General features: G+C 36.0%; 1 protein-coding gene across 10 annotated transcripts in view; it reads right to left on the minus strand.

Moving 5' to 3' along the window:
- Positions 1-22,508, minus strand: part of Unc-115a (Uncoordinated 115a) — a 179,108-nt gene that overhangs the window by 24,907 nt on the left and 131,693 nt on the right. For 8 of the 10 annotated variants that reach the window (XM_071585292.1, XM_071585291.1, XM_071585286.1 and 5 more), the window contains 10 exons: positions 16,485-16,580; positions 13,328-13,511; positions 11,807-11,931; positions 10,564-10,690; positions 9,432-9,525; positions 8,141-8,231; positions 6,058-6,236; positions 5,094-5,165; positions 3,272-3,470; positions 2,235-2,498 (listed from right to left, as the gene is read on the minus strand). In XM_071585292.1, the coding sequence (XP_071441393.1) occupies positions 2,235-2,498; positions 3,272-3,470; positions 5,094-5,165; positions 6,058-6,236; positions 8,141-8,231; positions 9,432-9,525; positions 10,564-10,690; positions 11,807-11,931; positions 13,328-13,511; positions 16,485-16,580 (1,431 nt within the window). Of the gene's footprint in view, positions 1-2,234; positions 2,499-3,271; positions 3,471-5,093; positions 5,166-6,057; positions 6,237-8,140; positions 8,232-9,431; positions 9,526-10,563; positions 10,691-11,806; positions 11,932-13,327; positions 13,512-16,484; positions 16,581-18,104; positions 18,216-22,508 lie in introns of all 10 variants that reach the window. The other 2 variants (XM_071585289.1, XM_071585287.1) reach the window with 2 other exon arrangements.

The following is a 22,508-nucleotide window of genomic DNA, read 5'->3' on the forward strand; positions in this document are numbered from 1 at the left end:
ACACACTTATGCCAGCGCTTGATCCAATCCTCGAAACATTTTTTATATTCGGTTTTCGGTATGTCCATCAGTGCTTCCTGCGATTTTTCCATTACTTCCTCTCGGCTGCTAAAACGCGTTCCCCGTAATGGTTTTTTAACTCGATTGAACAGAAAGAAGTCACAGGGAGCCAAATCAGGTGAATTCGGTGGCTGTTGGATGGTATTTGTTGCATTTTTCGTCAAAAAATTACGAATAATGATAGCACTGTGCGACGGTGCGTTATCATGGTGCAAAATCCACGAGTTTTCTGCCCACATTTCTGGTCTCTTTCGGCGAATTGCTTCACGCAAACGTCTCATAACGCCCAAATAATACTCTTTGTTTACTGTCTGGCCTTCTGGCAAAAATTCATGATGCACTACACCGTTGTAATCCATGAAAACCGTCAGCATTGCCTTCTTTTTTGACTGAAAACGACGTGGTTTTTTTGGTCTCGGCTCATTTGGTGAACGCCATTCACTTGCCTGATGTCTGGATTGCGTGTCGTACTCATAAACCCACGTCTCGTCTCCAGTAATGATCCTTTTGATGAATGTGGGATCGGATTCAGCCTCGCAAATCATGTCTTTTGCGACGTCAACACGGTCTCTTTTTTGCATGAAATTGAGGTCTTTCGGCACCAACTTTGCTGCTACACGACGGAAACCCAAATCATTAACCACAATGTCTTGGGCGGATCCATAGGCAATGTTCAAGTCCTCCGCTATTTCTCTGATGGTTAATTTGCGGTTATTGACCAACATTTCTTTTACTTTATCAATTTTTTCACCGACTTTCGATGTCGATGGTCTGCCACTGCGTTCATCATCTTCGATTGACTCACGACCACTTCTGAACCGCTCGTGCCACTGGTAAACGACCGTTTTTTTTAGAGAATCGTTGCCGAAACACTTTTCCAACATTTCCAACGTCCGTGCGCCACTAAATCCGTTTTTTACGCAAAATTTAATACAAGTTCGTTGTTGCAAATTTAAATCCATTTCTGCAATTGTAAAAAATCGCCAACACACACAGAGATAGATGTACTCTTGGCTACGTAACTTTTGCAAATGTCAAGTTATGACACTAAGATTTAAAGGGAATATCAACAACAGATGTACCAATTTAACAAAAAAAACAGAACTCAAATCGGAACGATGGGAGCGCCACACGGTGGTTATTCCGGGAACTTTTTGATCAAGGTAGTATTTTAGAATTTGAGCTCAAATGTGAATTTTTCCAGGTTCAAGCAAAGGAATGAGCCAGGACTAATGTTATGAACTAAGTCATCAAGGTATGCTCATTTCAAAGATGTAAAAGTAAAGCTCTCTCCAAAATTCACACAACCATGCACATCAGGGAGCAGACTAGGCCTACCTAAAGCTTCATTAAAAATCTCACCTCATTAAAAGGCACACTTTCATTAAAGTAATGGTAAATAATAATAAAGTACCCTTAACACCATTCAGTAGCATATGTGGCTATTAACATTTCCAACATATTAATGAAATTATGAAGCCCATTATTTGGTAGGCAAGTAATTTAAACAATATCGTTTAACAGTAACAAGGAAGATCTCATGTATTCAAGCATACAAGGCATATGGACAACAGTTACTAAACAGCATGGAAACTGAAGAAAAAACAATTTAGCAATATTTACTTATCAATAAATACATCAGAGCTAAGTAACACGAAGGTAAGAAACACAATTATGTAACTGCCAAGAAAAGATTATGAACTCTTTAAACATGTTGAATTAAGTACTAAATGTGTTCATTTATCCAGGGTGCGGCAACAAAACTCCCTTTCATGAAAGCGTTTTCAGTTTGAGAAAAGGAAGTTATATTGTCGCACCCAGTATAAGAATAAAAAACAATGCATTTAGCATCAGCCAATAAACATAACTTTACAAAATATTTAATACAGCTTTAGAGTGAACAAAGAGAGAACCATAGCAAAGAGTGTAGAATAATCCTTCATTTAGGGCAATCACCCCTAAAATGAGAGTAAACTTTCGTATGTAAAAATGATTAACCATGGTATTGCCAAATAATGAAGTAAAAGCAATACTAATGGGCATATTTCATTCCTTTTCTCACTCAAATGCATGTGAACCATGATTTCCTACATAACTCTCCAAAAACGAGATATTTCAACTCTCACAGTATTAAAAATGACACCAGGCGAGACAATTGTTAAGGTGACACAAACCTGGATCAGTGTATGGGTATGGAGGAGCAGGGAAGTCATCCCTTTCAATTTTGGGCTTTTCATTTGGTGCAGGTCGCTTAGCCCCAGGGAAATGGGCCAACTCTATTGGTTCTTCATTGTTCATGTGAGGAGAACGGGGTCGAGGAGTCTCACTCTGAATGCTCTCAACCAACACCTTCATCCCTGGCTTCATGGAGCCACTCTTCGGCATGTAGTAAGACCCAGCAGTGCTGCTTCCAGCTGACTTGGACCGTGAATGAACGGCTGAAAGTTATAGCATCGAGAATTGACATATTGCATTAAACTCCAACTGTTTAGCACAGAGGCAAATCAAAAATATCTCAGCATCAACATGGAAATACAAAACAAATTCAAATTAAATTATTATATTTTGTTCATTTTTCACTTTGCATAACTAGAATATCCACCAATGCCGGCTTCAGACAGTTGAAGTTTGCAATTATTTGAAAATAACAACCCCTAATCTTCCAAGATTTTTTTAAATTTAATAATAATATTTATGAACCAAAAGAGCATTGATATAACAAGAGACCTGATTGAGGGTAAAGATTACACTGAAGAATCCAATATAATATTTCCCAAGATTGCATACATATTACTAACAGAATTTAATACAACTACTTAGAAGGACACTCAGACAAAATTTAACTGTTTACCTAACAGCTATCATAACATTTACATTTAAACTTTACAAATAAGTTAATTTCAAATATCTAGAGCTTATTGAATAACTTCATTTGTACTATATTCAACAGCTCTGCTGCTGAAAATTCAGTACATAATATCATTATCATTAACAGATCTTTCTGGTTTAAATCAATGCATCAAATTAAGCTGCAGCTTTCAAAACAATTGACAACATAATTACAACACATAATATCTTTATGCTTTAGGTTCCTCTTTCTTTCATGAAGCCAGAAATTTGGTTGTCCATTAAGAAGACCACCTGTAAACATATCTACTTATCTTCTCAACAAGTTTGCATACAATTTGCACACTAAGGTAAATAAACTTACATGGAGGGCGATGGAAATGAGGTGATGTAGGAGGCTTATCATATGGGTCAATTGGTCTTTTGAGGTAACCATGAGTTGGTTCTTCTGTTAAGTAGCTGTATGTGTATATGCGGCTGATGTCCTCTCCACCATAATGCTGGCTTCCCTTGTATTCTCGCAGGATGAGACCTGGGCTGCCAGTGCGATATCCACCCGAGTACTGGAGTGGTAGGGGAAAAAACTTATACATCACATAATGAGAGTCATCCAAATCCAAGTATTCTTGAATTGTAACATGACAACATATATTTACTTGGTTATGAGCGAGGGGCTACATTATACTCTCTCAAATGGCCATTGAAGTGATTTAGACTATGTTGATGTTTCTTTTAGATGTTTCTTTTTAAATTAATTGTTTTTACTTAAATATTTCCGTAGATGCAATTTGGTACCCAGAGTATCAAGCATGGAAAAGGTCAAGAACACCTTGCTCACTTTTATGACACTCCAGGAATTGGATATGGAGCCTCTTAAACTTAAAGCATAAAACATTGATCTTATTGATCAATTTTCTTACAAAATAATTAACTTGCACATGTGGACACATAATTAAGTAATTATGATCTCCTGAAGATGATATATCAATGACATCAATAGCCAAATTTAATGGTCATTTGCATCAGTGCAAATTGATGGGTTCTAGTCTCAAAAGCATTACACATAGAATATAAAAATTAATACAAATAACTAGCAATTCATTTTTTAAAACTGACATAACAAGGACCGATTGAAAAAATGCTTTAATTATTAATTTCCAATTGCCATTTCACTCTTAGAATTGTCAGAAATCAATCTATTTAAACAATTTAACTTAACAAATGATACCACTTACAAAGTTGATGTTTGCCATTAAATTATGCTGATGCTTACAAACTGACTACATTTTCCTCATTCATTCGAAATAACAACATCTGGTGAAAAAATATGGACGAAAACAAGTTTTCATAGTCAAAACTCACCATGCCTGTTAAATCACGCTATCTGGTTCACAAAAACAAAATTCCACATGGTGTGCTCTAACGCGCAATTATGGAGAGAAAGCACTTCCTTGTCAAAATAATTGAAAATATTACACATATAATTGGTAAAATCCTATATAGATTGTACATGATGACTAAGCTAAGTAACCATCAGTCACAACATGACATCCATGCTTAGGGCAGATTCAAGCCTAATATATTTTTAATAGCCAGCATTCAAACTAACTACAATAGGAACACAGCTGGCCAGACACCTATGTTCAGTAATACATCTTCCTTCAAAAATAGCTGATGCAATGAGAAACTACCGAAATTATTTTCCTAGAGAAACTAGTGTTTAAAGCTCAATAATTTCACTTACATTATTTGATCATTGAAGTTTTTTATATAATACCATTAATACATATTTCTATGGTATAAAATAACCATTTAAATATAAGGGATGAAAATTAAAAGGTTACTTAGCTGGCATGATTAAAAAAACTCTAATCCATTAAAAGCAAAGCCAAGCAAATGAAGAACAATGCTGATGTTACTCTTGTGTGGAACAGAGTGTGTGGTATCCAAGATACACTATGGTATCCAAGTTCAAATTTTGTGAATACATGTAGATTTTTAGTGTCTATAAAATAACAGTGGCCATGTATGCAATGACATTCTAGTAAAAGGAACTTTTTCAGTGATACACAAAATGTATTCTAGTAAGACAAATGGTAGCTCAGATTTACTCAGCATGCTGAGTCAAACCATTACTAATAATAATCAACAGTGTTTTCGACCGTGTATTATTGCTATACACCAACCTTTCTTGAGAGGCTATTATATGGGCTATAGAAAGAACCGTTAAGACTAGGAGTGCGGGATCTCATGGAGAACTGAAACCAAACAAAAAAAACATAAAAACAAACTATCACACAAAAACTATTACTTGTCAAACAAAAACAACTCACAGCATGCCATTTTCAAAATTAATACAGTTAAAAGTCATTCCCTTTCTATCACTAAATATAAGCCATAATGTGAATTACATTAATCATTTGAAAAAACTGAGCAAATTAAATTGCAATCCATTATATCATTAAATTAGACATGCTCAAAAATTTATTAACAACCAAATATCATCTCAAATAAGATATCATGAAAAACAATAGCAAATGCAACTTTCCATGCACTTGAGCAAAACAAATTAATTAAATAATTATGTTTCACTCTAGAAGATGAGCAACTCATTTGTTTTTACAAGGATGTACGTAAATAATACATATAACAGTTCCAAACTGGAAAAAAATGTTTTAGCCATGCATGTATAAATCATCAAGTCGAACTAGTGAATAACAAAATAACCTGAATGTCATTGAAGTTAAAAAAATAATATAAATCCATGCAAAAGTAATTTTTCAACTAAGGTGCACATAAATTAAATGTCAGTTGCAACAATCAGCAACAACAAGTCATTAAAATGTTCAGCCCTGCTAATGATTAATAACGTACTAACATTAAAATGTTCAGTCATTGAATTTAAAAGTAAATTATAAAAATACACACCAAAGTCTAAGTAATGAACTCTCTTCAAATGAACGAAATAAAAAAAACCATGGTTAAAATAATAAAATTTCACAGCAAACAATGGTCTGTTGGCTTAAACATTTTCTAAAGCCTGCATGCTTAAGTTATGGGGACAGACAGGCTAATTCTCCCTGGTATCCTGAGGTGTGGGTCCTTCCTTCCTTCAGCCACATATCCTGCACAGAGCCCTCCCCCCCTTACCTGCATTTCACTAGCCGAGCTGCTCATGTGGTCAAAATCTTTCCCGCCATCCTTGCTATCCTCTCCACCTGACCTGTGTCCATCACCCCCTCCTCCATGCCCATTCTCCAAGGAGCCATTGAGCACTGTTCCATTCTCGGTTGGTCCCGGTCCACATCGAGGGTGCCAAATTGCAGCACCTGGAATCCATTGCAAGCAAGAGATATTCTTTAGTAAAATTCTATGTCACCACAATGTGATCAAATAAGTATGTTGGAGTGATAAACATCACCAATGATTTGTTACAGCACAAAATTATTTATTAACACCTAATAAAACTTATTTGATAGTTGAAACAAGAAAAGACTAGTAAAAATAACATATTCGGGTGGAAATTTCTTTTTTAGCATTGAATTAAAATCTAGCAATTTTGTTAAAAGCCTTTAAAACAATTGCTCCAAATCATTTTCAAGGATTTATGATTTGCTTGTTTACTACAAAATTAATTGAATAATTATTAAATGCATGTGCCCAGCAGACATCAACTGATATTTCACTATTTTGATTGAGATAAAAGAAAGACTGAATTGGTGGAATCAACTTATATTTTACTATTTCAATGCCAATTCTTTTCGTAGTAGAAGTCATAAAGATGTTCTATCACTGACTTATTCAAAGAAAGTTAATAATAAAAAATTGAAACCATATTTTTACAAATATGCAGCATTTTCCAACATTATCCAATTAAAGAAATATTCATGAATTAATTTTGGTTAATTACAAGACATAATTTAAGTATGTCTAGACATTTGAAGATATCCATAAAAATTATTAGGGTATTGAGTGGGTTAACTTTATTTGGGACAAATATGTATCAAATTATATTTCCTAACCTACTCATGAATACAGCCATATTTGCACAGCATGTTGTTAATTATCTCTTTTAAAAGATGCTGTTCTTCATTTAATGAATTACTTATGTTTCTTCAGAGGTATTCGCAAATCTTCATTTAATAAAAAGAAACTTCTTTTAGAGGGCATGAACAAAAAAGAAACAAAAAATCATTTCATTCATACATAGTGTTGGTGGACATTACATATAATTTTTCTGAATAATTTGTTAGAAGTTGGCCATTTATTCATAAAAAATACTGAAAATATCGATATTTAAACACTAAAGCTATACAGGGTTCGTCCGGAAAATAAGTGTACTGATTTTTTCCCGCCTGTATACAGCTCGGAAATGAGAATTACATAAGAAATTTGCTAAACTACCACATTCAATGTGAGTAGTGGACCAATCACGGTACAAATGAGTTCATCAGAAAATATATCATTTCAAAAGAGGTACAAGTTATGTCTGAAGGCATCCTTGCAGGGATAAGGATGGTGCCATGGCTAATGCCCAGGCTCCCTTCCCAGGGCCTGGGAGGAAATCCTGGATGTGGCAGGATTTTTCATTGTATACCAATCCCTATTTGGGACGTCAAGTGGAAAGTGCCTTGAGTGGAATATGCCATCTGTTTGGTACGTTAAACTTAGGACCCCTTGGCACCTGCTGTTAAGAGTACACTAATGCTAATGCCTGGTTTCTCTTCACCCTTCTTCTATTCCCTAAACATCTTACCTCTACCAAATTACCCACCTATCCCTAACCATGCAAGGACCTTAGCTGTCAGTATGCTCCCCTAATAACAAATCCATCCTTACTTTTCAAAGGCATCAGAGCATAAGCAACCTAATATTACAGGATATAGAAGAGAACTGAATGATTATCAATGAAGATACATTCAGAAAAACTCTTGGATCTTTTGTTGTCTCAGGCGTAACTTTGTGGAACTTGCATAACATATGATGACGTTCAACATCAACACCTGGGTCGTGTTTTTTTAAATTAAGTGTGTGAAATAACAAAGTAAATTATTTCATTTCAACTCTTGGATCTTGTCTTTATATCAAAAGATATAACTATAAAAATTAGTACCCGTACACACAACTGCTGCATGAACTTCAGAAAGATAAATATAAACTAACTTATGCAGAGGAGCTAGAGTGATGACAAAAAATATGATCCCTAACTATGGTAAAAAGCACTGTTCAATACCTTGTAGGTACATTTCTTCTCCGTCACCAAATGGATCACCACACTTTGTACATCGAGCGCAGGTTGGGTGGAAATGATGATTGTCTCCAGCCTGAATAATTGAAAGAAAGTAAATGATAAGATAATGAATAGATATTGTTTTGTAGACACTAGATATCTAATTGCCATAATTTCAAATTACAGTCAAAAAGACAACTCAAAAGGTGAATACTTTGGAATACAATATGCACTAATTTCATTTTGATTCATAATTCAATGAGAAAATGACAACACAGAGCTTGGCCAAAATAATTATGTCCTCATTTGACTTGACAATAAGCATTTTGGTTTCTTCGACCTACTTAATGAAACATATTTTCATGACAGAGCAAGAATTCCATTGGTTGAATTCGAATATCAAATGTTGAACTTTTACCATGAGGATGAATTTTCAAATTAGTTTTAATGGTTATCAATTATTATAATAATAAGTGAAACTAATTTAAGGGATTAGAATACTAATCCTACATGTGAATGGGCTTAATCCCCATCCCCTAACATCCACAACCTTAACTACTTGTTCAAATTATTACATCCCACATCCCTTCCTCCTACATTCACCTTAAAGAGATGAGAAAATCCTTTTGTAAATCTTTGCTCATGGCTATGACTACCAACCAAAACTAACCCAGATAAGACTTTCACAGATTACATATCATATCACCATTGCACAAATTAATCTAATGACTGACTATCAGATAAGTAGCCAGTACAAGCTAATACTTTTATTCTTAGTACATACAATACTAATCACTAAGTACAGAACATAAAACTGACAAGATTACACAAAAAATTAAACAAGCTTTACAACATTTCGGTAAATATTACTCCCACAACAGTATTGCCATCACCACACAGAAATTGAACAGCAAACTAACTTGCAGGCATAGGATGAGGGAAGTCTTTTTTTTAAATTCAAACTTCTGTCGTTGATACTTTGGCATAGAAATAAACCATGATTGGAGGCTAAATATTTTTTATCAAAATGTTTTAAAACACTAAAATAAGTGAGAAAATCTGGCCAAAATAAATGAATAGGTAAATAAAATCATGCAATCGATATGATCAAGAACGATCAATTCATTACAGTTTTATTACTTCCTATTATCAGAAATATATTTTGATCCTAAAAATGATTATTCTCTAACTTGTAAGTATTATGTTCCATTATAAAAATACAGATTTACATACCTTCAGCACAGAAGACAGTATTTTGTAACAATACAACATCTTCAATGCATTCCTGACTCACCTGAAGTACTTTTCCAGATATGTATCGACTGCAATATGCACATTTTACTCCAAACTGCTTTTGGTAATCCTTCTCACAGTATGGTATTCCATCCCTAAAAGAGCAGAAATGTCATTAAATAAGAATAATTATAATGCAGAATCATGTTTGCATAGAAATGTTTCAGAGACCATTTGTTTGTAGTTTCCGAGGGGGGTCCAAAATATATTCTCGTGTATTTAAATGGCTTTCAGCACAGAATAGGGCCCCAATTTATCATTGAAAGAAGAACACAATGTATTTTTCCATTTTTCTTTATCTAGGTACTACTAGTTTCAACGCTTTAGGCGTAATTATCAGGATGATGAATACATTGGGTTCTTCATTCCATGAGCATGAACTTCCACGAAGTTGGGCCAGAAACCGTCAAATACTCCATGTTTGTATTTTGCAGGTTCCATCACAACTTTCTCAGCTACTGAATGTAACCTAACTAACAATAAAACTTTCCAAGTGTATACACTGGAAAATATAATGACCATGCCTTTCACTCATGGAAAACAAGATTTGCCGGCATATTTATAAATAATGCTGAGTGGTATGGCTACAGTATATAAGTTTTACATTATATGGTTTGTTCCCACTGAGTTACTTATTTCAACTACAAACTCAACAGTCGCAAGCATTAAAAACTTAAAAATGTCTACAGTCTGCCATAAATCTACAGGAATGCAAGTGGTTGGCTAACTTCATCAGTAAATAATTACAATAATGAACCAATATAAGAGGAGTTATGAGCAATTCATCATACAAGCAATGCCATTTCATCTCACAATGACCATAGTAATAGAAATTGAGTTTTTACAAAATTCCAAGGGCATATCACACAACAAAAAATACAACATTCATAACAATATAATATTCATACAAGAGATGGGACACTCAAACCTACAACAGTTAAGAGTTAGCAGGAAAACTGAGTCGCAGAATGATGAAATGAAACTGAAGCATTAACTTATTTTACCATTCATTCACACTCACAATGTTTAAATAAAATATATGCATACCATAACTGGTAGAAGTATTGGACCAAACAATAAAATTAGAACTACATCGAAATAATTGAAGGCAACCACATAATTTAATCACTCACTTTCCCATGTACTCTCCATGAAGAACAGCATCACATGTTTTGCACTTGAAGCACCAAATATGCCACTGGCGATCAAGAGCTATCAGGGCCTGTCCTTCTTTCAGCTCCTCCTTGCATCCGGCACATTCTGAAGTGCAGAAGAAATCAGAGAGAAATGGATTATCTTCATGATCCACACCACTACTGCAGAAACATCACCAAGAGTCAACTGAATCACATAAGGGCAACAGGTAACTGATGAATAAAAGGAATTAGGATCACACAGGGGCTGTCCAGGGGATATACCCTCAATGCATTCTGGCATCACAAGGAAAAACACAGGACATTCAGCCACTTGGCCCCACCAAGGTACTGTGAGGTTGAAGTCCAGAGTTAGGAATGATGAGACCATCCTGGTCAGGGTGTCTCCATGAAACCTCTCGTCTTTATCCATTCATCTGATTCAAATGATAGGGCATCCACAGAAATAAGGGGAGAGAGAAGTGAAAGTGGTGATGCTTAAATTCTCAAGGAGCATGGCGGGAAAATTTGGAGGTACAAAACAATAGCCTTATGCGGTAGGCTTGTGGGAAGGGGAGAGGGAAAAGTACAAAGAGCAGACAATGGGTGAAAGTGTGGGATGATTAAGGAGAAAGGAAGGATGGATATCAGCAGATGAGAAGAAGGTCAAAATGAAGCTGCTTATGAGGGGAATTATAACAATGCCAATGAACACACATGACAAGGGCATTCTACATTATTGTTTCAACTATACAACATCAGCAAAAGTATATGATTTATTATTGTAATTCATTTGGGGAAAATGTCTACTTTGATGAAACAATATGCAATATACAATGCAGATACACTATTGTCGAATCAATTAGAAAAAGTAACTTCCTGTTCTGTTTTGTGTTACATTGACTGATTTAAATGAACAACAATCATTGCCTTCCTCTGGCCATTTATGAACAACCACAGCCTTCTGTTACTATAAATGACAATTTATCAAAAAATATTGAATGTTGATGCAACTATGAGTCTAAAGAAACTTTTACCTAACATTAAAATAATATATACCAATAATTTGGTTCCAATATTCCACTTCAGATTGAGAAAATAATTGACGAATTTTAATTAAAAATCATGGGACACTTGTTATCCTATCTATGATTACTTTGTTTCTCTCACAAAATGATTCCACACTTTGGCCTTGTTGGGTACACAAAGAGTGAAAATACTATTGGCCACCATCTGGACTCACCTGGAGTAGATCCTGTGGGGCTCACTTGAGAGGACTGTGAGTCTAGGACTGGGATCTGCACACATTTCTGACACAGCACCTCTTTGCCAGTGTATGTCACTCGCTCACCCGTTGGGAATGGTTGCCTGCGAGACGAACCACATGAAAATAATAGAGTATATTACATTTTCATAACCTTTCTTTTTTAAATAGACACATTACAAATCTGTAATAATTTTTGCGCAATGCACTTTCAACCTTGAACATTCAAAATTGATGCTTAAAACTTTTCTATTAATAACCAGGTGTACATTAATCATTTTCATTTAGTATTAGATTTTATTTTAATTTTTCCAAGCAGCTATGCATAAAATTTAAAATTCTGAAAATGTTGAAATTTTGTCGACTGCAAGTATTCTCCTTCCACAATTTACATTCTGCTATCAACTCATAAAAAAATGGAATGAAATTCTGGGCAACTAGATAATATAGACTGCTTCCATTATTTCAAAGCTAAGCCTCAAGAGCTGACAAATTATATTTATTTAATTTGAAATAAATATAATTGAAATAAATATAGCTTTTATTTCATTTGAATCACCACAAATAAATAAAGTGGTAAAATAAAGCTTGCTGAAAGTACATGTCTCAAATCAGTTTGAAATTGAAGATTCACAAAGCCAGTTCATTCTAGCTGACATATCAAATTTCACTGATAAAACAATTATTTTTCATTGAATTCAATTATTTTTTAAATGACCACACACAATTAAGTTCATATTTCTATTCAACAATTCCAATGAAAACTAAACAGCTGAGTTTTCAACTTCAAGCTGCATTGACTCTTCACTGAATAGATTTATAAGTTCATGAGACAAAGCCTTTGACAAAGGTTATGGTTAAAGAAATTTTTCAAATGCAAGTACAAAATGAGAACCGCCAATGAGTAACTGCCCAACCCTTAGTTTTGACACTGATATTTGAAAACTTTTACATTATTAGAGTACATGCAGATTTACAACAAAAATGAGCAATACTAGGAATCAATAATAGGAAGTCATTCAAGATTATAGTACACATTCCTTGCTTAAATTATAGTAATCCACAACATTCCTTTCAAGTTGCTCACAGACCAATAGCATCATAATATTTAAATGGCATTGGTGTACTAAATCAAACAAATCACACTATATCAAACTCATACAATTTACACAACTTGCAAGGTTAGGTTAGTTTACATTACTCATACAGCACAGAATTTATTCCTATATCTTACACTTGGCCATGTTAACAGTTAATGCAATGCTTGAATGTTGCTAATTGATGCTAATGCATGGTAATTGCATAAGCAACATTCAAGCATTGCATTGAATATGCATATGCATTAGCATGCTGTTGCAATGCCAATGCAAATACAATTCTCAAGACTAATCCCACACACTTAAATATTAATAGCCATGGCCTTAAAGCCTTCATGACAAACAATGACAAAATGCTACCGAGCAAAAATCTCATGAACTTCTCTGATGAATGACAACTCACCTGCACCTTGCACAAGTGAAACATTTTTGATGGTAAGTGTTCCCTAGGGCAGACACAACTTCTCCCTCAACATATTCACAGCATACTGCACATTTTGTTCCAAATTGTTTCTGGTAATCTGTTGTGCAGTAATAGGCACCATCCTTACAGAAAAATCCACCCTGGGCCAAAGAACCCTTGCAAACTGTAAGCAAGAAAAATTATTATAATACAGCATGGACACCATACCGACGACAGGATGACATTGTAAGAATAGAGAGAGTTTGGTGCATCATTTTAAAATTCAGGAAATTTAGAATAGTTCTCTATCATTCAAACTTATTCAACCAGAAATAAAAAGGAAAGTATTTAATTCTTTTAGCCTGCCCTCCTCCATTACACCATCATATAAATACGGGTTGTATTGAACCAAGATATGGGGTATATCTTCTACCAGGGAAGAGACAAAATTAGTGACCAAAGGGAGCATGATAAAGATAAGCTCAGAAAATTTTGAAAATAATATGTGATATAACTATGTGCGAAAATCCCCTTGTTGGAGAAGAATTCCATTCATTTAGAGATCAATAATAATTACAGCTAAATGAATAGAGCAGGTATTAATTAGCTGTTTTCAGTATGAAAATAAACTTAATAGATGATATATTTTCACTCGTTTCTAGGCTGCAAAACCATTACCTTAAAGTGGGCACAACATTAACTTTGTAAATATAAAAAATTCGGCTCTACAGCCTCATAAATTAATAAAATAAAAAGAAAACGCCTATTGCCATCATAAGTTTAGCACCACTCGTCCCCCAATGAAAACAAAATATTTTTTCAGTTCGCTGAGGTGTACAAACACACGTATCCGACACACACACTCGTCTTTCCCTGTTTTTTTTTGGCTAACTTTGAGTAATAATCTTCCAGTAGTGAGGCCCTTTTTGAATGTGCGACTGATGTTTCCCAGAGTGCTTGTGAGTGTGTCAGCTCCTGTGTTTGTCCCTGGCATGGAATTTATTCCTGTAAACAGTCACGGATAATATACATCTGTTAATAAACTCAGGTATCCATAGCAGAGTCCCTTTATCCCCATCAATGATCTGAATTGGGTTTTGAGTGTTAGGGTCAAGAGTTAGTCACAGGCAAGGAAGTAACATTCCCGCAAACTACTGCAGAAAGGTGTTCTGATTGAGAGGTTGTGGTTGGTCAATGTCATGCAATTTCTTTTCCCACAAACCATCGCAGCAAAAATTTTATTTTCATAGCAGGCAGAGTGGTGCTAACTTATTACGACTATAGGAGTTTTCTCTTTATTTCATTAACTTTGAAGTTAATTTCCTTCTTACATTGATCATTAATTATTCCTGAAGAGATAAATGTGGCATAACTGAATTTATGTGGCATGAAATGATTACAGGATTACCTTTGTTGAAATAGGTGCCAAAAATTTGCATAAAAACATGACACACGTTATTATCATTAGTTACCTTAATATTCCAGCATATTTGCAGTATGGGGGGGTAATGGCACATTTGATTAAACAAATTCAAATTTGAAAATTTTAATGGAAAAATAGCAATAGGAGTGACTTCGGGGAATGAGAGGCAGGGTTGAAAATTTGTGGCAAAATACGAAATACATGATTGTGACAAAAAAATGGGCTAACTAAAATAATGCGAGAGGTGGACAATCTGTAATTAATCTATATGAAGAAATATTTACTAAAATTTAACCTTAAATATTTAACTTTTATATTATAAAATATACCTTCCTCTGAAGTCTCACATACCACAGCCTATTTGTGAATATTCTACATGGTATTCAGTCTTCAAATACACTTTAATCCTTTGACTGCACAACTGAATTTTGAGTTAATTTTTGAGTAATTGAAATTATCTATTTCAAAAATATTTATTTCCGTTACAAACATTTTTTTCAATGGCGATTCGAAAAGTAAGGGCCCCTAGTTTTTTTCTTGAAAAATCAAATTTATTCCCAACTTTGCATACATCGTTGGAAAGGTTGAGCATTTAGCTATTTTTCCACATAGTCGCCTTGACGATCAATCACTTTTTGTATCCTTGTAAGCAGCTTTTTAACACCACGTCGCGAAGGCAACTGACGACTGTTTCTCCGATATAAATTCATCGCCATTTAGTGGAAGTGTACGGTGAGAAGTGTATGGACATCAAAAACGTGCGGGAGTGGTGCAGGGAGTTTTTTGATGGGCGGGAAAATGTCCACGATGAGCAGCGGCCGAGTTTGCCGGAATCAACAGTGGCTCCTATTGACGAGATGGTGCACAATGACCAGAGAATTACCCTTCATGAGATAAAGGAAGGCCTTAATGAAGAGAGTGGCTACTACTCCGTTCAGCATAAAATTGTGTTGGAGCTCCTCGGTTACAACAAGGTGTCTTACCAAAGGAGTGTTTGCATCATGACAATGCACGTCCACATGTTACAGTTCAAACGACCACCCTACTCAATGAATTTGGCTGGGATATCATCGGCCACCCTCCTTACAGCCCGGACGTTGCCCCCAGTGACTACCACTTGTTTCCCGCTCTAAAAAAAATCTTTGGAGGACAGAAATTCAAGTCGGACGAGGAAGTGCAGGAAGCAGTCGTCAGTTGGCTTGGTGATGTGGTGGGAGAAAGGTATGATGCCGGTGATAAAAAGCTGCTTACAAGAATGCAAAGAGTAACTGATCGTCAAGGCGACTATGTGGAAAAATAGCTCAACCTTTCCAACGATGTACGCCAAGTTGAGAAAATTTGATTTTTCATGAAAAAAAATAGGAGACCTTACTTTTCAAATTGGCCTTGTATGATACATATATTGGTATCTCTGGCCACCAATTGACACCCTTTTTCTAGAATGTAGATTAAATCTGACTTTTACAATGGGGGATGTAAGAACCAGTTTACAAATATATTTACCCACATCCCATAGGTTTTAGTTTAAACAAATTCCAGAATATTCCAAGGGAGCATAGTTACACCCAAAATGAATGCAACTATTAAATACCTATGGCATTAAAGGAAGGAATTAATAATGGGATAATTTGGGGCTACATTATAGAATTGCTATATGTGTGCGAATTAATGCTTACACACAAATGTTTCATGAGGTTATTTACTTTAATTATCCTGAAAGTTCTCTACTCTTACCTTTGCACTTGAAACAGCTAATATGAAAGTACTTGTCTTGAACCCTCAGCACTTCTCCTGAGCACTTCTTTTTGCATAGTTGGCAGTATGTTTTCCCTGAAATTAAGAAAGGAAAATTTAATATAAAATACATTAAACATCTTTTTAAATCCAATTATTGCTTACGCCTATTAGCAAATCAACTAAAATTCCTTAATAAATTAATACCAATTGCATTATAATATCATTATGCAGTACTTCTAAGAAATTTTGTTCAATTAAGTAGATACAGTTATGGAAGCATACTACATTCCTTCTCTCGCACTTCACTCAGTAGAACACAACAGAGAATGCAACTATACTTCCATATAACCATACTATTAGATGCTGTCCTAAAATTTGTAACAGTTTATGTTCTCATGCTTGCAACAATGCCCAATTGCAAGCAATGTCTTACGCTTCATAACAGTCCCCAATACACTGATAATAACAAGAATCACTGCAAGAGACTAAGGTAAGAGCTGTCTACATCATTAACAGGCCACAGCAACAAGCCAGAGCTAATCTCATAAACTTTATGCCTCCAAAGCAACTATCTTCTCCATTTAACTTTCAATCAAAAATTATGGTTTACAGAATAAAATTATGTGCAGCACAAAATACAAAACTGTGAATGAAGGAAACTCAGACAGATTTCTTTGAAGCCACTACAAAAATTAAGGACAAATCAAAATCAGGGCTTTGGAAAATCTTTAGTCATAGAACAAGATTCAAAGATCATCAATATTTAGCAAGAGTTTAAAGCAATTAATGCAGTCAGGATATTTCAATGTCAGTTCTTGACAAATAAAAACACAAAATAATAATCAGAAAACAGTCAAACACTTCCCAAACTCTAAAAAAACTTAACGTTGCACCAATGTAACTAGAAACATTCAAATTGAAGCAGTGGTTCTCAATCATGGTGTCTTCTCACTCAAGAGCCTGGAATTATAGGCAAAAATGACAGAAAAGACCTTCATCAGCAGTGTTTTAAATGTGGAAAGTAATGGCATTCCTCTACTTTCTTTAAGACACTTCATTTAAAGCAACTGCATTGCTGAAGGAGTTTAAGGAGACATAGCTTAAGAAGATGTCTCCTCTTTTTGTCATTTATTCTTTCATTTTTCCAGTGACCAAAAAACGAGGACAACCAAAACTTCAACTCTTCTCCATCTGATCCAGTGCTGCCACTTCTGAATGATTCACAGGACAAAACCGCATGATTCTAATTGATGCATCTATGGACTTACTGTTCAACTGAGTTCCATGGGTATGACAGACAAGCAATTCTGATTTTTCGACTTCATCACATAATACAGTTGTGAACCACTGCTTTGTTAAGGTAAAACTCACATCAAAAGCATGAATCGATTAGAAAAAAATCTGACCGTTTACCAGGGGCTTGGTAGCAGATTCAGATTTTATCCAAATTATGCAAGTTCAAGAAAAATACCTTTCAAAGAAGAAAAAATTGCTTTTCATTGCAATTAAAAGTTTGTAAAAAAAACTTTAAGCACTAATCTGCATGCTACAATACATCATGGCATGAAAATGTATGGAATAAATAGGCTTTGTAGGAACTCCAAGCATAGACATTACAGTAAGAATGGCAGACTGGTGAAGGAGGTACATTTGTCATGTTATCACGGAACATTGAAGCTGATCTCTCCTCAAATCCCAACTTGCTCTCCGTCATTAGTTGGGCTCACACTTGCATTAGGAGACATGTTAATACAGAGAAAGATTTTTCATGTTATGCTCATGGATAACATTGGATAAAACAGTCTAAAAGCTGCTAATTAGAGATGGAATAAGAATAGTTATTAGTTAACATTTATTGTTTTGCTAGCAGGATAGAAAAATTATGTCGCATACACCACATTTATTCTGGAAAATTAGGTCAAGGTACTACTGCTACTCATTAAAAGGTAATATAAAAATTCATACAGTGGCATTGTGGATATAAGACTGGGGGCCTATTAAAAAACTTTGAAGATCAACTTAAATTTTAATTTATGCACCCCCTAATATTTCAACATTTTTTTAACTGCAGCAATCATAAAGGTTTGTTTTCGTATTTAATTTTGGGGCTCCTTGACTTGGAATCATTTACGGTTTGATTCCTGGCCACTCCCAGGGGGTTTCCACTACACCACTATAAAAGTATCATGAACAACCAACTGTTGAGGAAAATTGCATTTATAAGCAGTGAGTTATTACATTCGTATTTTAATAAAGTTTTAACACTTTATCGTACACTTCTCATTGTCAACATGTGGAAAAATTTAGAAATGTATCTGTCTCTTCAAGATGAAAAGCTCAATTGGTACGTTTGGAGTCATCCCTGAAAAATCTAGTGGACTTCAGCAACAGACTCACTTCAGCAAACCACAAGAAGAGGAATGCAAATTTCGCTAAATGGTTATGAACTACTAGCCCATAGGTAAGCTACTAAGGTTTTTTCACGTATCAAAGAGTTCAACAAAAGAAAGAAGGATAAAAATGACAATAGTTTGTTTGGCAGAACCAGTCTCCACTTTGGTAATGCATCTTATATGCTTACAGTGCCCTGCGAAATTTAACGATTCATTTCTTTCTCTCCCAACTAAAAGCCAATCACCTTTCAAGTGCTCCCCTTGCGTCCTGAATGTCAAAATGGTGGAATCAATCCATTCCGTCTTCGGTCCAGGGTTTCATTATCAAAGGAAAAATTTCACGGGCATCAGACGGATGGAGTGAGAGGATTACGGCCGTTATACCGTCACACAATCGACATTCGAGCCAATCGCACTGCGTGAGGTCAACTCGTTAAAAGTTAAACAAAATGAAACGACCATCGCTTGTTACTCCCCTCCGTTCATTCGTGCTTCAATTACGAGTCACCACGACTTGGGTGCCGAAATTTGCAAACCATAAATTTGCTTTGATTCACAGTGTCCAAACCACGGCACGGGAGTTCTGGCGGTTTCGTCCGTGGGTACCACAACAAAACACCCACGCAAGACTGAAATCCGCGACTTTCCGTTTAACCTGCCAGCGCGTTGTCCGGCGCAACTACTGCTCCGGCTGAAATATTACGATCATACGGTGGGATCGGATTTCCACAACATTATTCAATCATACAACGTAATTGGCATATTAAATATTTTTGTTGTTTCACTTCTTTTTCATTATTTACGTTTAACGTCTTTTTTGCGCAGAATATTTTTCTAAGCCGAGCGTAATGAGTGAAATAATTGCATACAACACTTCGGTCGAGTCTAAATCGGTTTTAATCAACATTTAACAAATAATTCCAACATTATTGTGGGTTCAATTTTATTTGGCCTTAATTACTTGAACTTTGAGCACAATGAAATTTGATTTATTAGATTGATAGCATTGCCATCAAAACGTGAAAAACAACGCTCACACCTGCGGCGCTATTCGAAATCCTCAAGTTAAGCGGTTAACTAACGAATGAACCCGATTGGAGACCGACCCTATGTCGACAAGATTGGTTGAGCTCCTGCGCAGGAGAGTCAAGCGACTAATGGCATCAATCCATATGCATGATTGCGAACCGAAGAAGATAATAATTGTGTTCCCAGCGACTTAATTTGCTTGAGCTTCCGATAGGCCTTCCACCGAAGGATGAACACTGGAATATTTTCCATCAAGCACAAATTACTAAGCATTAATACGGCAATAATAATAATAATCGACTGCTTCACACTTCACAAATTGATTTAATTTTCATTTCACGGGTGTTTGTGCCGCCATAAGGGTTAACAGCGGGAAAGAAAGGGAACGGGATATTTTCGTGGACATGATGACCTAACTGTGGACGCATGAGGAAAATCTCGCCCCATTCTCCACGGGCTTCGCAATTACCAGACGAGCCGGCGACTATGTACTCGGTTACGCAATGGATCAAATGAGCGAAGCGGAGAGGCACACTCGCTTGAGAGCACTGTTCATTCGCGATCAGAAGGGATATAAATACACCGACAAGTCAACTTAATCGCTGTTTATTAGCGGCAAACCGACATCCACTTCCACACAGGAAATACGGTTGCAGTGGCAGCAAGTCGAGTGTGCGAGACTTGCATAACCGCCTTCTGCACGCGCGTAGCCGCCACGAAACAACCCTAGAAAGAAGAAAGGTCGCGCAGTACGTAGGTAACGATTCACAGGAGGCTACAAAACGGGCCCATGCCCTAGACCTTTCTGGAGAGTAAGACACCACACAGTGATGTCTTCGACCACGAATGACCATGCTTTGAAAAGTCAAAGGCCGAGGATAAATTTTAGTTGTGTTAGGAATTCTATTTAATTTATTTCGAAATATATTGCCCACAGATAGCAGCACGGTCTATAATACTGACATAGAGAACATATAGGTAGTTACCATCAACAGAACGAGATTAGCCAAATACCGGCAACATGAAAATAGATGAAGGAAGAGCGCTAATTGCTTTCAGAGAGGTGAGATAATAGCGAGGTAGGTAAATGTGTTCGAGCACACCGAAAATGGATGAGAAGTGAACTCCAGAGTTGAGAAGAGATGCATGAAGAGCAAACTTTTCATTAGAGATAATTTGGGAATGGGCGAACGGGATGAGCTCGTACGCGCAGGGCGTGAGGACACTCTTTAGATAAGATTAACAGTTCAGGTCAGTCTGCGACCAGAGTTTTGCCTGTGATTGGGGAGATTACAGATGAAGAGTGAAACAGAATTGCATCGGAGAATATACATGTATTTGCACATTATGGGCAACGCATTCTACTATTTTACTGAAGTAAATAGCAACCGTTAAAGAGAACTAAGATTGAATGTAGCTGATATCGACAATGCATGAGAAGAATGAATGCATTTACAGCGCTCCGAAATTACCATCCCTCAACAGGTCCAGTGAACTACTCCTTCGAAAAAGACTTTCCTTGCCGAAAACAAGGCTTAATACGATGTGACTGGCTCGATAATACTTCCCCTATCCTCGACAATCCTAAATCGTTTTCGTTTCACATCTCCACTGAGATTGAAATTAATGCCCTAAATCTCTCGAAGAAAACACAAAAAAATCAACAGATCAAGCACAATTAAGCTATATTACAATTATGTAAAACAGTGTCTCAATAGTTTCAGCCTCAACTTTGTGGAAGTTCATTTGATTAAATGAAAAAGAAAAACTTTGTTCCAATCCACCACTTTATTTCAGGTACGACTAGTTTCGACGCTACGGCGTCATCCTCAGGTACCTTCCTATGGTACCTGAGGATGACGCCGTAGCGTCGAAACTAGTCGTACCTGAAATAAAGTGGTGGATTGGAACAAAGTTTTTCTTTTTCATTTAATGTAAAACAGTGTTTCATATGTTTAATTCGCCGGGGTATACATGTACAAATAGGAATGTCGGGAAAGCTAACAGAAGAGCTCAGGCAGCTCAAATGCGATAAAGAAAAACTGTAAACGTTATGAATAATTCATTATCACGAAAACGAATTTATAATAACACACGACTCGCAACCAGCCGTTTATACATTGGAACTTTTTCGTTCGCCCCGATCTAATAAATTGAGTTTCATAAATATTAAAGAAGCAATCAACAAATTTAAATCTCCCAATAAAAAAAACAAGACAACTTACACTAGCAAAAACAATGCGGCAATTACTCCATGCAAATCAATTTCTTGGGAACGTATTTTTCAATTAGGTGCGTACAACGTTCATAGGTACGTAGAAATCAGACAATTGAATCTAAAGATTGGCAACAATGAGCCCAATAGGGTCGCCAATTCTTCCAGAGGCAAGTTCTCTCAATCACGCCGGCAATATTCGGGATATGAGAGCTAATGGATGCACGCCCTGACCCTGAGATTTCCACGTCCGCGTCTTCTCAACGCGTAGGGGTACGCGCTGACGTGGGAGGTGCGGGGTCGATGATCGGTATCACACACACATACAAGACACCATCAACGCCCGTTCGACGCGAAATAAGGCGAGGGGCACCACCCGAAGGC

The sequence above is a fragment of the Hetaerina americana genome, unplaced genomic scaffold (assembly GCF_022747635.1).
Source record: "Hetaerina americana unplaced genomic scaffold, ioHetAmer1.1.p SCAF_2, whole genome shotgun sequence".
In the NCBI taxonomy this organism is placed as follows: domain Eukaryota; kingdom Metazoa; phylum Arthropoda; class Insecta; order Odonata; family Calopterygidae; genus Hetaerina; species Hetaerina americana.